General features: G+C 40.9%; 1 protein-coding gene across 3 annotated transcripts in view; it reads left to right on the top strand.

Moving 5' to 3' along the window:
- si:dkey-97m3.1 (fatty acyl-CoA reductase 1) overlaps window positions 1-15,458 on the top strand; it is a 58,075-nt gene that overhangs the window by 37,136 nt on the left and 5,481 nt on the right. For all 3 annotated transcript variants that reach the window (XM_044343190.1, XM_044343191.1, XM_044343189.1), the window contains 5 exons: window positions 4,212-4,387; window positions 9,993-10,172; window positions 11,610-11,787; window positions 13,748-13,792; window positions 13,882-14,000. In XM_044343190.1, coding sequence (XP_044199125.1) covers window positions 4,212-4,387; window positions 9,993-10,172; window positions 11,610-11,787; window positions 13,748-13,792; window positions 13,882-14,000 — 698 coding nt within the window. The remainder of the gene's footprint in view (window positions 1-4,211; window positions 4,388-9,992; window positions 10,173-11,609; window positions 11,788-13,747; window positions 13,793-13,881; window positions 14,001-15,458) is intronic.

Here is a 15,458-nt window from a genome sequence, read left to right on the forward strand (position 1 = left end):
CACGTTGCAGCTTTTAGTTTAAAATTCTACATTTTGCACGTAGCCTTTAAGTTGCTAAATTGCTGCTATTGAGTAAAATGCAGCTAAATTTCTCGAATTTCGGTCACGCCGGAAATAAAGAGACGTTGGTTTACAGTGACACCATTATCTAGGAAAGATGTGATGCAGGTTCTATTTTTAATGCAGAGCTGGGTGTCAAAATTGGACTGGCGCTATTCAGTTTAATGTGACATAAGGGAAGGTTTGCACTGTGCTGTAGCATTATAGCAAGAAACTATAAATATCAGATACTCTTGGTAATGGCAGATAAGAGATCATCATTTGTGTTTGGTTCCTTATTCTTCAATATAGTAACCTCATGACAACACTGAGCGGTTTCCTCAAAGTTTGAGCAAGAACATAACATATTGTGGTGAAGATTTCCTCCTCAGTTAAACCAACTCTTCCTGTTGCAGTGTTGAGGTTCTTCTATCTGTTGTTTTCTGGTGTTGACTTTCTAAAGTGGCTGTTTTCTCAATAGCTGTTTCAGAACTTATGAATGACAGTGTTTGTGAAAAGTGTTTTTGCTGTTTAGGGACTTTCACACTTGTGAGTCTTTCTGATCTGGTTTATCCTAGATAGCATTCTTCTTTTTTTGAATGACAGTGTTGTGCATAACACACTCTATTCGCCAGACATGCCTTCCCCCTACAGGTACAGTATGTAACAAGAAGAGTTTGGGTTTGTTTTTAGGGTAAACTTTAAGACTTCCTGGTCACATCACCCACAAGGGTTTGTGGGTGATGGGCCGCTGCCAACAATCTGGGCGGTTTGTTTACGTTGCCAAGCAACACACCCTCGAGAGGAAGTTGAACTGAGGTCATCACATGACATCAACAGCTCCGTGAATCATACAGTAAAAGAGGGAATGTTCTGCGCAGTAAAACGCACACCAATATGGTATTTATGGAAGGATTTTTGTGAGAAAGCTGCACACTGAAGCTCTTCTACTACTGCCACTCTCTGCAGACTGTAAGTCTCTGTTTCTGCCAGCTGTTGGCCTAAAGCAGAGTGAGGGCAAACACTAATATTTTTTGCATTACATAATAAATGCAATGCTACACTATCATGCAGAAAGTATCGCATGCACCCTCCTCCCCCAGTTGGCAGTGTTTCTGGGTTATGACATTACATACTGTATATCGGGAGTTGTCCCTAATATGGGCAACACAGGGTATTTGGAAGAAGAGCAGGGTAGAAGACTGATGGGGATACAGAACATGAATATAAACAGCTGTTTGAAGCTGTTTAATTCAACATCTGTCCTCTTCAGCAAGAGTGTTCTGCTTACTAGGACAGCTGACACACAGATACACACAGCAGCAATTTCATAACAGAGAAGGTACGCCTCTGATCCCAATCCCCCCCCCCTTCTCTCCCCGTCTTTCACTCACCCAGTTTCTCTTCTCCGTTTCTGTTTCAAGATGATATGACATCTAACCGACTTTCTCGCCAGCTCTCTGAGAGAACAAAACCGAACAAAAAAACACAGCGGTTTTATGTACAGTCGTGCAGCAACCGTGATGCAGCGCTCAGCAGGGTGCCCCCAGGGTGTCAGGCAGCAATGAGACAAGAGCTGGTACAGTAAATCTAGACAAGAGTTCACTTAATCCCCCCTTCCATGTTGCAATGTCGTCTGCAGCACTCAGTGAGCGAACAGCAGTGTAAACAGGTGGAATAATATCACACAAGCTGGCCTTCGTGTCGGATTACACGTGCCGAATATTTACTGCATGAGTGTACATGTCTGCACGCAGTTGTCGTCATCAGTGAGGCAGTCGGGACCCTCTCGAAAAACAAGATGATGCATGTCGAGCGGTTTATACTGATATGATACATTTGTTATAAGTTGAAGGCAGCCGTTGAGTGCTAGTGGTAGAAAACGTTTGCTTTATCGGGTAAAAAGGCCAAATACTTGCCGTTTCATGACGCATAACGCAAAAGAAAAGCACCAGATGTTTACATTTGAGTCGTTGTAAGTTCAGTATCTTTTGGTTTTGGACTGTTGGTCGGACAGCCAAGTCAATTTGAAGACATCACCCTGGGCTCTTGGGGAAATATTATAGTTAATATTAAAGTTTTATAGATGCGTATTTAATCGATTTTAATTGAAAAAAGAATCAGTCCTTGTAGCACTACTGTTCACTGCCAAAACATCCCTCATGCTTTTCCTCTCAGACTCTGCTGAACAGAGGGGACAAAAGTTCAGTATTACATCCTGAGATATGTTTGGTATGTGCTGATAGTGTTGTGTATACAACAGGGAGTGCATTTGTTGAATTGGGGGGGGCACTGACCTCTGTGTGTGTGTGTGTGTGTGTGTGTGTGTGTGTGTGTGTGTGTGTGTGTGTGCGATCCAGGTATTCCTCACATTGTGGGGACATAAATCTGTTCACACAGTCATAATGTGGGGACTCGCCTCCCTTATAAATCATTAATTTTAGGGTGAAGACTTGGTTTAAATGAAGGTAAGTTTAGGATTAGGTTATGGTTAGACTAAGGTTGGTAGTGGTTATGGTTAGAGTTAGGATAAGTCTCCAGGAAATGAATGAAAGTCAATGTAATGTCCTCTTAAGTGATGGAAACACGACTCTGTGTGTGTGTGTGTGTGTGTGTGTGTGTGTGTGTGTGTGTGTGTGTGTGTGTGTGTGTGTGTGTGTGTGCGCCTACAGCCTACCAGGCCCAAGTAGTCATCATATTAAAGTACAAATATTGGCACAGTCGTATTTCCTTTGAACCAAGTGAATTAAAATGCAGCCAATTGGCACCGACTCTGCTCTAATGAAGACTTTGATCAATATGTGTTTGTTATTAATTGACTTATCGTCTTGGTTTTAAGGAGATGCAACAAATGTTTTTCTTAACCAGAGTGCTCCGACCTTCTGTTGGAAGTTAATTCCCTGAAAAGCATTTTGTGTGTGTATTTTATCGTTAATACAGTGATAACTCTCCTTTTAAAACTGTCGAGTGAATCACAACATTTTGGGCAACGTGTCTATGAAGAGGACACTAACTCTGAGTCTCTATAGCACTAATTGATTTTCAGGTTTTGTGTCAATGTCAAGTCAATTTATATATTCATAGATTTATAGAAAAACATAATTGACCAAAGTGATTTACAGAGAAGTTTAAGATACACTTATATTAAAACAAACAAATCAATAGATAAACAACTGTAACAGACAAAGTTAAAACAATTTTATCATGATTGTAATTAAAAATTAAGGTGAATTAAAACATTATTTTATAAAGGTATGTCTGTTTTTGTCTCTGGTGTGGCGAAAAACACATTCCTGTCTGTTATTTTCCAGAAATATACTTTATTATAGTATAATGTATATCAGTACCATAATATAGAATCACATATATGATGACACTGTCAATCTATGCGCTTCATTTTATCATGTAAAACGTCAGATGATGATAAATGATCAACCCAGAAAGCTTAAACTAGCTGATTTTATACGACTCACACTCATAAATAAATTGTAAGAAATGCAGGAAAAGCAAGTGAATCCCTCATGTGACGTCTGTAACAGCGAACATCTTGTATTTTATTTGAAATGCTGATTTTTCTTGTAACATTTAACTTTACATTAAATCATCATTTACTAATCACTAATCAACCGAACGTATCAGCGATACAACCAGTTTTTTAATAGCCGTCAGCGTGGACGTTCGTTTGTCAGATACAGTGTCCTTGTACATGAAGGTCACACGTTCTCATTACCGCGAAGCATCTCTGACAAGCCCCTCTGCCAGCAGCAGGAGCGCCGCTGCAGATCCTCCTGTCTGACCCGTCTCTCATTGCATCCTCGCATCCATGTTCAGTGTTGTTTTCCATTAAACAAAACAGGACACACGCTACGCATCAGAAACAAATCTGGCGGTGATATCGAAACTCTACGGGTACACATGGATGCTTTTTCAACCTGAGGGGAATCATGCAAAGTAACACATTTGCTGGCATTAAATCATTTGCAGTCCTTGTCGTGCTATTTTAGCGTACATCCCCCGTGCAGTCGGTTAAACAGCTGAGCCGCCCTCCAGCTCTCGTGCAACATGTCATTTAAATCGGCCGCTCTATTTGTTGTCACGCTTAATGTGAACGCTGCTGATAACGAAGTCGGCGTGTAAACTTCTCTTTTCTCTGTTGTTTTTCTGTCTGGCAGCTTTTCGACCGAGTGCGGGAGGACAACCCGGACTTCCACCAGAAGATCATCCCCATCAGCAGCGAGCTGATGCAGCCGGGCCTCGCCATCAGCCCGGAGGACGTGGAGAAACTCACCGCCTGCATCAACATCGTCTTCCACTGCGCCGCCACCATCCGCTTCGACGAGCCGCTCAAGTGAGGATGCATGGATTTAAATACACACACGATGCACACAAATCTGCTCTTTACTAACCCTCTTTCACACATAAACACACACACACACACACACATTCTGCTTCGTACTGCCAATTACTTGCAACTTTCAAAAAAACCATTTAATGACAAACTGCCGTAAGATATTTGGTTCAGTGGCACAACGTTTCCTTATTGTTGGGTAAATGTTCGTTGTAGCAGGAAGTTCCTGTTGTGAGGCGTCACTCTAGTGGATATGCAGCTCACTGAACTGGCTGCATGTTTTCATTTAAAGTGAAGAAAGAGGAAGTTGAGCTGTTTTTATACAGGAGGATGTGGAGAAATCAACCGTTCTGTCACACTGTAGGTGACTTTTTTACAATCTGTAGTAGAGATGGTTCCTTCTTTACTCAAGGAGTGAAACTGTGCCACAAATATATATTGTAAATATAATAACATGAAGGGGGACTTTAGTCTCCCAGGAAGGAGAGCGCTTTGATCTTAATTAACGCGATGGCGGTGACGTGGGAGATGATTCACATCTCCAGTTGTCGTCATAATTGTTTCAGCTACAGTAGCCAGTGGGGTTATTTATAGATGTAAACATGTAGTTTGTGAAAATTGATTGATTACCGAGGGTTATCTGCGGGACACACAGTCTCTCTCTATAGGGCCGGAGCAAAGCGATGACGTCCTGCTTCGTTATACGAACAGTGCGGATGTTGCTGCAGCTTCAGGCTACTGTACAGTTATTCAATCCTGATGTAACGTTTCGCCGTATAATCAGCGCGGCCTCATCCTGCTGACGCAAGGATCTCGCTTATACATGAGTATATAAATATATAACAGCAGTAATAACTGCTCCTCGCCTGGTTGTTTGTGGTTCTTATTCTTGTAGAGTAGAGCTGCAACGATTCATCAATTAGTTAACTGAAAAACACAAAAATTCTCTCATTCCAGCTCCTTAAATGTGTATATTTTCTGTTTTTTTTAGTCTTCTTTGATAGTAAACTGAAGGTCTTTAGGTTATGGGTTGTTGTTCGGGACAAATTAAGACATTAGAGGTTGCATCTTGGGCTCTGGGAAACAGTGATCAACATTTTATAGACCAAACTACCGATCGATAATGAAAATAATTAGTTAGTTGCAGCCCTAGAAGAGTCTTACACTACACCGCTTGTTTCACAACCTGTTTTTGTCAAAGCCACACACAGTTATATTCCTAGAACTACAACTCAAGACAAAAAGGAGGTTGTTTTGATCATCTGCATCGGATTAAAAGGGAAAAAAAACAGATCAGATGTGGAATCGGTACACCAATATGTGGAAAAATGGGAAAATAATTCAGAAAAGAAAAATGTAGAGTGAATTGTGAATGTTTTATTTAATCTGATATACAGTTTGGTTAAAAAATTAAATATTCTATACATTTGTTTGAGGAATTAGTCTTGGTAAGTGTGTGTTTGGTGTCTGGAGTATGTGTATGCATGTGTGGAAGTAGATTACTGTTAGTTTTGAGTGACAGCTCAGTGAGGCTAAAGCTGCCGGACTGCTCTGCTCACAGCTTTGTATTGATCTCTCTCTCTCTCTCTCTCTCTCTCGCTTCACCCTCCATCTTTCTCTCTGAGTGGCCTTCACCTTTTTCCTCTTTTCTTTCCACCCCTCTCTTCATCTAGCTTTCACTCCCACGTCCACTTTTTCTCTCTCTCTTCCCTCCCATCTCTGTCATCTCTCAGAGCCATTCCTCTTTCTGTAGCAGCCAGCAGCCTTGTAAGCAGCACAGGGACATAAATCATAAGACTCGGGTGTGTCTGTTTAAGATTTGAGACTCGATCCAGGGTTTTTCAGGCTGACACAGCGACTGGTATTTATCCTCTGAACGTCTTTATCCACACTCCCGCTATTAAAACTCGGATCCTATTTTGGTAGTTTTGGCCGTCATTTGTATGTGTGATATGTGTAATCATAACATTTTCCTCTCCAAAGTAGTCGCCAACATCTGTAAACGCAGCGGCATTGCTAAAAAGAAATCCAACAGGGCGAGAAACACGAGTGTTCAGACAGTCGGGCAGGTTTTAAACAAACCAGGTTGTGATTAATTTGCTTATTATTGTCTTGATTAATTGATTAAACGTTTAGTCTGTGAAATATCAGAAAGAAGTGGCCATTATATGACTTATTTGGTCTGACCAAGAGTCCAAAACCCAAAAATATTAGTTTTCTATCACAGAAGACAAAGAAAAGCATAAAATCTCACAAATTAAGAAGCTGCAACTGGGAAATGTACTTTCTGTAGTTGTGCACACACAGTTTTGTGCTGTAAGGGATGATGTTGGAGCAATAAAACTAACAGTTATTGTCGTTATCCAGTAATGAGGCTATTATATTTCAAATTTCTGGTTATGTGTTTTATTTAATTTACCATCACATGATACAAAGAAAAGCATCTTCACAGTTTAGAAACTAGCGAGGAAGCAAAGTTAACTTGTGACCTCTTGTCAAAGGTCACATAGTTTTATAAGTTATGATCACTCGGAGCAAAAAGTGATATTATTTTCTCAAGATTGTTATTTTGAATGCAGGTTTTGTAGGCCTGAAGAGGCCAACTTGTCCAATATTCTACAGTTTTTGTAGCAGATATGATTTTTGTCATATTTCCTAATTTGGTAATCTTCTCGCAACGCTGTCTGATCATCTAACAACTCGTGTTTCTCGTCCTACTTGACTTTGTTGTAGTGATGTCTGTGTGTTCCCAGATCTCAGCAGTTCCTCAGAGTAGATGCTGTCATAAGAAATGACGGCCAAAGCTACAAAAATGAGGATTATCCTTTTTAAGATGGCACCTTGGAGTTCAGATCTGAGCTGAACAGTTCCCTAGTCACTGTATCCAAATCATAACAACAAAAACAGATGGCTGATGAGTCAGATGCAGGAAGGGGCACAGCAGTGTGTCCGTCTTTTCACCGCTGTCCTGCTGGTTCGACGCCCTGTGCTCTCAGAAGGTGGTGGGAAGATGTAACGCCCACACACGATGTTCGTCCTCCCGTAAACACCAACACCACCACCACCACCATCTCCATCTCCCTCACCGACACAACTGTCACCACTTCCACACCACCGCTAACAAGCTGCCACCGCCTCAATACTACATCTGATTCATATACCGGTGGACGCCACATCGCCCACCACACACTGTCCGTCTCTGTCTCCCTCACGTTTTCTGTGTCTCCCTCACACCTCACGAGCACCACCCACACAGAGCCAGAGAAACGCTCCATCCTGCAGCGTCTGGTTAAACTGACCCTCCATTTTTTCTTACTGTCGCCTTCGGCAAAATGGACTCTGTGTGCTGTTGCTGCTTCTGCTGCAGAGTTGATCCGCTGCTGAATGCAGAAATGTACCAAGTGATGATAATGAGTGTGTGAATGTGAATGTGTTGGTGTTGGGCCACAAGAGGTTTACCAGGCATCTATAGCAACACGATTCTGGATAGATGATCTTTTACTGAGGTTTGAAATTTTAGTTTTTTCTTTCTCAAAACATCTTTCCGTCCGGAAAAGAGTTGGAAAAAAATGTGTTTCCTCTTTGTCGCTGTCATTGTTTGGTCACTGAATCTTATACTAATTTCCTGGAAATGTTCTATGTAATTTGTTCAGGTGGAGCAAAATATAAGAAAAAAATGGAAAAAAGTTGGTTTAGTTGCTCTTTATATTTGGGTTCAAAGTTGTTAATTTGCAAAAGTTCTTGATAAATTAGACAATTCTTTAACTGACAGAACATACTTAGTTTTTGTGTGTAAAATGATATATTAGCTTCTTAAAAACTAATAATGAATGCATTTCTCCTTTTACTGCCAAATTACATGAAACGTGCAAGAATTAACTGTAACGCAGCAGCTGCTTTCAGGAAATGATTGGAAAAAAATGTCATGGAAATCAGTAAGGGATCTGTGAAATAAAGTGTTACTGAAATTAGTAGAATAGAAATAATTAGAATAATTTGTACCAAATAGCACCACCCTTTCTGTAAATGAACTGTTAGATATCAGCAAATTACTCTGAAAACTTCCAGGGAAGTAGTATAAAATTAAGGGACCTGCGAAATAAAAAGTTGCTGGTTTTTGTTTTTTTTGTGATTAATTGATTAGTCACTCAACAAAATTAACTGACAACAATTATGATAATTAATAAGCAATTAATCAAGTAATTATTTAAACAAAATGCCAAACATTCACTCGTTCTACTCAGAGTATCTGCAAATACTAATCTGATACCAGTCGTCTCTTTTTGCCAAACGTTAAAGTCTGAATACGTCTCTTCTCTCTGGGATCGTTTCTATGTGAAGTAACATGAGGTCAAAGACTGATGTGTCTCTAAAACACTGAGGCAGCGGCAGCCTGTCATGACTGCATGAACATATCTGATAGTGAATAAAACAGATTTTTTTATGACGCTGACAAAGAAATGTGATCAGTCACATCCCGATCCACTTCATAAAGTCAATATTGGCACAGATAACGAACGACTTGCCGTGTCGGACTGTCTCTTTTCTCTTGTTTACATCATTGTAAATTAAATATCTTCAGGATTTGGACAGTCGATCAAACAAATCGAGTGATTTTGAAGACGTCAGCGTGATAGTTTATAGACTAAACTATTCATCAATTAGTGGAAAACATAATTGAAATCATTTTTTTTTCTTCTGTTCCTTCTTTCAGTGTTAATTTACTGTCTCTCTCTCTCTCATTCATTAACATGTTAGATTTGTTCTCATTTATCCGTCTTCCACATATTCCGTCAAATATTATAAAGCAGTCTCGTCATTTATTTACACAATGAATGAAGCAATTAGGGATGCTCGGTTTACTGCAGTGGATTTCCTGCTCATGCGGATGCGGCAAAATCGTCAAGTCAGTTATTTGTTTAGGTCAGAACTGTAGATTTGTCTCAAGAGGCTTTTACAATCTGAACAACATATGGCGCTCTCCATATCCTTAAAGAGGAAGTACTCATAAAAAAAAAACCTCAGAGTGTAGGAACAACGTTGTATTGATTGTACAGATGTAAAAAAAAAAACGATGTAATTGTGCTTCTCTACTAGCTTGTACTGTACATCAAGAGAAAGAAGTGTTTGCTGAAGTGTTAATGGCCGGATAAGTGGTAGTACAGTGTAAGCTGAAAACAGTGTTGTGAGAATAATGATGAGACTAACACATTTATGAAGAGAAGAGCAGATGTTTGCTATTTTTCTCCCCCCCCCTCCTCCTCCTCCTCCTCCTCCTTCCTTCTGTCTTGTCCTCTCTCTCTCTCTCTCTCTCTCTCCCTCCTCTGTGTGGTTTCACGTCCCACCGTCCCGTCGTGTCATTCTGCTTCAGCTTATAATCGCGTACTGCAAATTCCTACCAGTCTGCAAATGCTCAATTTGAATGGAACACACAGTCGTCAGCAAACGTTCCCGCACGCAAACGCTCAAACAGAGATATTAGCAGTCTGGCAAACACACCTTCAAAGCCTTCCCCCTACACACACACAAAACCTCCTTTCACATGTTTTCCTCCCACACGCGCTTCTTTGACTCATCTACTTATATCTCTCTTCTCTCCGGGCAGACACGCCCTGCAGCTGAATGTGATCGCCACACAGCAACTCCTCAGCCTGGCCCAGCAGATGCATCACCTCGAGGCCTTCATTCACATCTCCACCGCCTATGCAAACTGCAACCGCAAGCACATCGATGAGGTCATCTATCCGCCGCCCGTCGAGCCCAAGAAACTCATCGAATCTCTCGAGTGAGTAGGTGAAGGGTTGCGCAATGAATTTCACTTCAGGTTGATTCATACTGTGTAGAAATGGATGTAAAAACAAACCGCTTCTGAAGGCTGATTGATGCTTCGTCTGCCGCACCTGAGAAGACAAGTTGTTGTAAAAAAAAAAAAAAACAAGCGCAGACAACTTGACTCGAGGTTAAGAAGCTGGTTTTCATTGTGAGGGGAAAATAATAAAGTGGAACTCATTGTTAGAGATCTTTACAGGCTGTAGAAAATAAATTATACACATATTAGAAGCTGCAGTTCCTGCTGTGTTAAATACCAGCTGTGCCAGTTTAATAAAAAAAAAAGGGGGGTGACTACCGTATAACTGCAACGTCCCCACTTTGACTCCAGCAGGGGACATTTGTTGTCCCTCTATCTCCCCATGTTTCCTGTCCAGCTCTACGCCATCCACTATCAAATAAAGACAAAAATGCAAAAAAAGCAACTCTCAAAAGGATAATTCTGTCCTTGCTGTTTATCAGAACGTCAACGACAAGTAATCCGTTTTTAAAGTGAGACTATTGTTGTTATCCTGTGACCTTTTCAGCTTTGTGATGATGCGTTTTGTCAGATAATCCACTGATTCTTAAAATGGTTCATTTAGTTTAAGAAGCAGGAGAATTTTCTTAATCTATAAAGGGGAAAAGTCAACAGATTTGGAGATGTGTGACCTTATAAAATGTTAAAGTTTTTGGGGTTTTTTTTCTCTCACAAATGTAAGATTGAATTCATGAGCAATTTTGCAATTAGCTACAGCCTCACTTGGTCTGATATGACCAGTATCTTATGTTGGCTAATGTAAACGCAACACACATTACTCAATCAGTTCGCTGACCTTGTGACTCTTCTCCACTTGCACTGCCGTTGCTGTAGCTTAGCATTTTAGCTAAATGCTAAACAGCAGTAACATCACCTGAATGCTGTCACTAGTAGCGGCTGCTGTTCAACAAGAGTTATTTAGTCTGGTTTTAACATGTACAGTGATGGAAGTAAGAATGTGGAGAAAAGGTTTTTCACACCTGTGCACCTATGAGCGTTTGGCTGTAGAAAAGAGGAATTGTTGTTTTGTTTTCTCTGCTTTAAGACTGTTTAAATACAGTCAGCTGATCAGCTGTCCATACAACAAAGTATAGATAATGTTATTGGTATCAAATATTAATATTTACTTCATTAGGAAACAGGAAGATTTTCTCTGTATTGATAATCTTAGAAGCTTACAGACTGAAGAGTTTTTATAGTTATTTAATGATAGAGAGCTTTGTATTTTTGCACTATATTAACATTTTTAATATTTATTTAGGTCTCAAATTCTGCTTTTCTGTGACAATATTTTGCAGCCGTGTGTGGATTTAAAGGCATGACACATACCATCACACCCTCTGCTCCTCTGACTCCTTTAATCCCTGGTTTCAGGTGGATGGATGACGGCATCGTGCGTGACATCACACCGCGTCTCATCGGCAACAGGCCCAACACATACACCTACACCAAAGCCCTGGCTGAGTACGTGGTGCAGCAAGAGCAAGACAAGCTCAACATCGGCATCATCAGACCCTCCATAGTGGGAGCCAGCTGGCAGGAGCCTTTCCCCGTGAGTCCCTGCTCTGCTGCAGTCAACACCTGAATATACTCATACAGGAATGAAACATCACGAACATTAATACTTCTAGATGATTCTGCTGCTCGTGGTAAATGTTAATCAACACGGTTGAACGATTCGGTCATGATTTTTAGATCCCGTGCTCATTACGTGTCCTCCTGCGACAGTCAAATGAATGGAAATAAGATATCGATCGATGTAATCCTGCACGGGTCAATACCGCTCCCCTGTGGGTTTTATCTTAAGTGGCCCAGGTTTAAAGCTAATTGGTGAATATCTGGCTTGAAGAACTGTGTGATCACTCGTGAACCAGCCCAATCAGCTGTCGGGACAGGAGAGGTTGAGGTGGGGGGGGGGTTGCAGAGATAAGCTGACAAACTGAATGTCACAATGACGCTGGGAAGTTGAAGAGTGTGGAATAGTTCATGTAAAGGCTGTCTCAGAGTTCAAAGGAGGACTTAAATACTGAAAGTGGAACAGGGCTCTACTTTGATGATTAAGCTGTTTTCAGTCTGCGCTGCTGCTGCTGCTGCTGCTGCAGGCTTCCTAACATCCTCAACATTTGCATTTCACCGAGTTACGGATTTAAGTTGCATTGACTTCAAACCTGCCTTTAGATGCAGAATTCAGTGATTGGTGACACCGCCCCCCTCCCCCTCCAAAGTTAAAGAGTCTGTAATCTTAAGGTGGGAAACGAGTATAGGAGCACTGTAGGCGAAGCTCTGCTGTTGCTGAAACATCAGCTCAGGAAATATAGTCTATGCTGCCTGTCTGTCATTATAAAATGCTTGTTTCATACCTAAAGTTTATCAAGACGTCTTGAGTTGTAGCATACATCTCCCCTGCACGTTTGAAAGCTGCACAGTAGCGCAGACTGTAATTTTTGGATCCTACAAATTACATAGTTTAATTCTTTTTTTAAAGCAAGAATGCCAAGCATTCGCTCTTTTTAGCTTGTCTGAATGCAAGGATTTCCTGCTCGTCTGTTCTGTATCATTATAAATGGAATATCTTTGGGTTTTGGACTGCAAGTCTTCAAATTGCTTGTTTGGCCCAAACTAATTTGAGCATATTTACTGTTGTATACAGTTTAGACACAGAACCTTCCCATAAAATAATCAAAGGTACTCAGATAGATTTGGAGATGATGTGGTATAAATAAAATAATAGAAAAACACAGGAAAGTCCTTGTTTTTCTGGCATCAGGAAATGTAGGCCTTGTGTTTGCACGGTGGGACTCTGACGGCAGTTCCTGGCTCTGTGCTCAGCCTTCAGTTGTAAGCCCGGCCTGGCAACGACTCTTCAAAAGGCCTCACTCACGCTTGGCCATGCAATCGCCTTGGCAGCTCGTGCCAGTGGGCGCTGCGAGGCACGAGGAGGAGGGGAGGAGGGGAGGAGGGGGGGGGACTGCTTATTCATATGTTTGTGTTTATGTGTGGTATGTTACCAACTGCAATATTAGCTGCATCATTTTGTGACTCCATATCTTCAGAATCAGAAGTCATAACCACCTACATATGACGCAAGAACCTCAGCAGGAAAGATTTATCTGCCGTTTTAGCCTGGCAGGAAGCCACCGAGGTGCTAAAAACACCTCAGGCATCGTCACCTTCTCTGCACTTTATCTGCATCAGAGCATATTATTAGACTCTGCCTTGACCGCATAATGGAGCTCCAGCCCCGCACGTTGGACACTGCAGCAGTCTGCAACCAGTGGTTTCATCCATTTTTAATAGAGTCTAATTGAAGGCGACAATCACTGCTACCCAGCCTCCTCTTTTCTCCAACCACAGGAAGTAACACAACCCTGATCATAGACGCGTACAAAACCACATCTGTGACACTGTTAGGATCTATGACTTGACGTCCCTTTGGTCTTTTTGCCGTTATCGACTCAATAGGAAGCTCTCTGTTACGTTGCTAAGGACTAATATGACTTCTCACACCTCAGGGTTGGATCGACAACTTCAACGGGCCAAGCGGAGTCTTTATAGCTGTAAGTAAAAATGTTGCTTTTCAGTCTTAAATCTCGTAAGCATCCCGACATGTTTTGGAGTCCTAAGACAATGTTGTCCTTTTTATCAGGCTGGCAAGGGGATCTTGCGCACCATGAGAGCTAACAATGATGCGGTGGCTGACCTGATCCCTGTGGATGTGGTCATCAACCTCACCTTGGCTGCTGGCTGGTACACGGCTGTACACAGGTTAGTGCTGAACCCAGAGTTTTGATCCAAAAACCTGGATTCTTCATTGTAAATAATGACTAACAAATCCTTATTTGGCAAAATACTTGTTTTGAGACATTTTGGAAATAAAATTCAAGCTTCAGCTCGCTCAAAATTGATGTGTCGTTGATGAATTTGGAAATAAACTCATCGCTTATTCACGCATTCAAGGGGCCTCCAGTGATTTAGTTGTGTACTTCCATAAATATGGGGGACTAGCAAGAGTTTGACCCTTCCTGCCTGGTAAATGTCCACATCTTTCAAACTCCATGCAGCAATTTTGTAGAGTAGGCTTTCTGTTGAAAAGGTGTACTTTTTAGGTTCAGTCCTCTATTGCTCAAAGGATGTCACTTGAGTAATTTTCTCAAACTTGGCAAAGCTCTTACAGAACCACAGAGGACCTCAAACTGTTTTCAAGCTGTGTAGTATTCCCCGTCACGAGTAAATTGACTTTGACCTGTAAAATCAGTGGAGTGCCCTTTTTAACATGTAGACAAGATAAGTATCATTAGCATTAATTTATCACATTCAGTCTGGCATTCATTTATCACATTAGGATTTCTCAAAAAGTGACTAGTGACTCATTTAAATTGCAAAAGCGATTTATATTGTGTTGAATGTTGTACCCTATCATCCCGAATGACAAACTGTTGGTCCAACGAATGCATAAATATTATTTGTATAATCTCCAACCAGACTTCAGTACAAGACCACATATAAAATTCAAGATCTTATTAATATGAGATAACGTCTTCACCCTGTTTTAAGGATACTGTGCAGCCCAGCGGAAACCTGTTGCCAGTGTCTTTTGGGAAGCCATCAAAGTTTAACAAACACCCTTATTATCCTTTTTATTATCCTTTAAGACTTGAAATGTGGAAAAGTAACATGTGACAATTGGAGTTTTAATTCCAGACTGTCTAAACTGTCTACAATCATCAAAGTTTAACAACTTATTGGTGAGTTTTATGTGTCTTAAAGGCCCAACAAGGGACGAGCATTGCCAAATGGATTAGGCTATAAATGCTGTAGTATGTGGCATTAGTTCATGCTACATACTGTACTTGTCCCTATACAAATGAACATTAAATAAAAGGTTTAAACAGAGGAGTTGGAGAGTAACTACATCACACTGGACCATAAGTCAAAATAAAGACTTGGATTTCTTTCAAGCAACAACAAACACATTTGGAAAAACAAACCCTTTAAATTATTGGGGGGGGAAATAATTTCCCAGATCCAGGAATCATGTTTTATTGATCCTTGGAGAATCAGCGGTGGAAAAAGACACCTTATAGGTATAATAAGTAATAGATAAGTATCTATGCAAAGGGTTCAACCAGACATAAATGGAGGAAAAAAGAAATAAAAAATTTAATTGGTGTGGAGTTAGCGGGTCAAAGTGTGGGAAATCCCAAAAGTTCCACTATTTCTAGG

This window comes from Thunnus albacares, chromosome 23 (assembly GCF_914725855.1).
Source record: "Thunnus albacares chromosome 23, fThuAlb1.1, whole genome shotgun sequence".
In the NCBI taxonomy this organism is placed as follows: Eukaryota; Metazoa; Chordata; class Actinopteri; order Scombriformes; family Scombridae; genus Thunnus; species Thunnus albacares.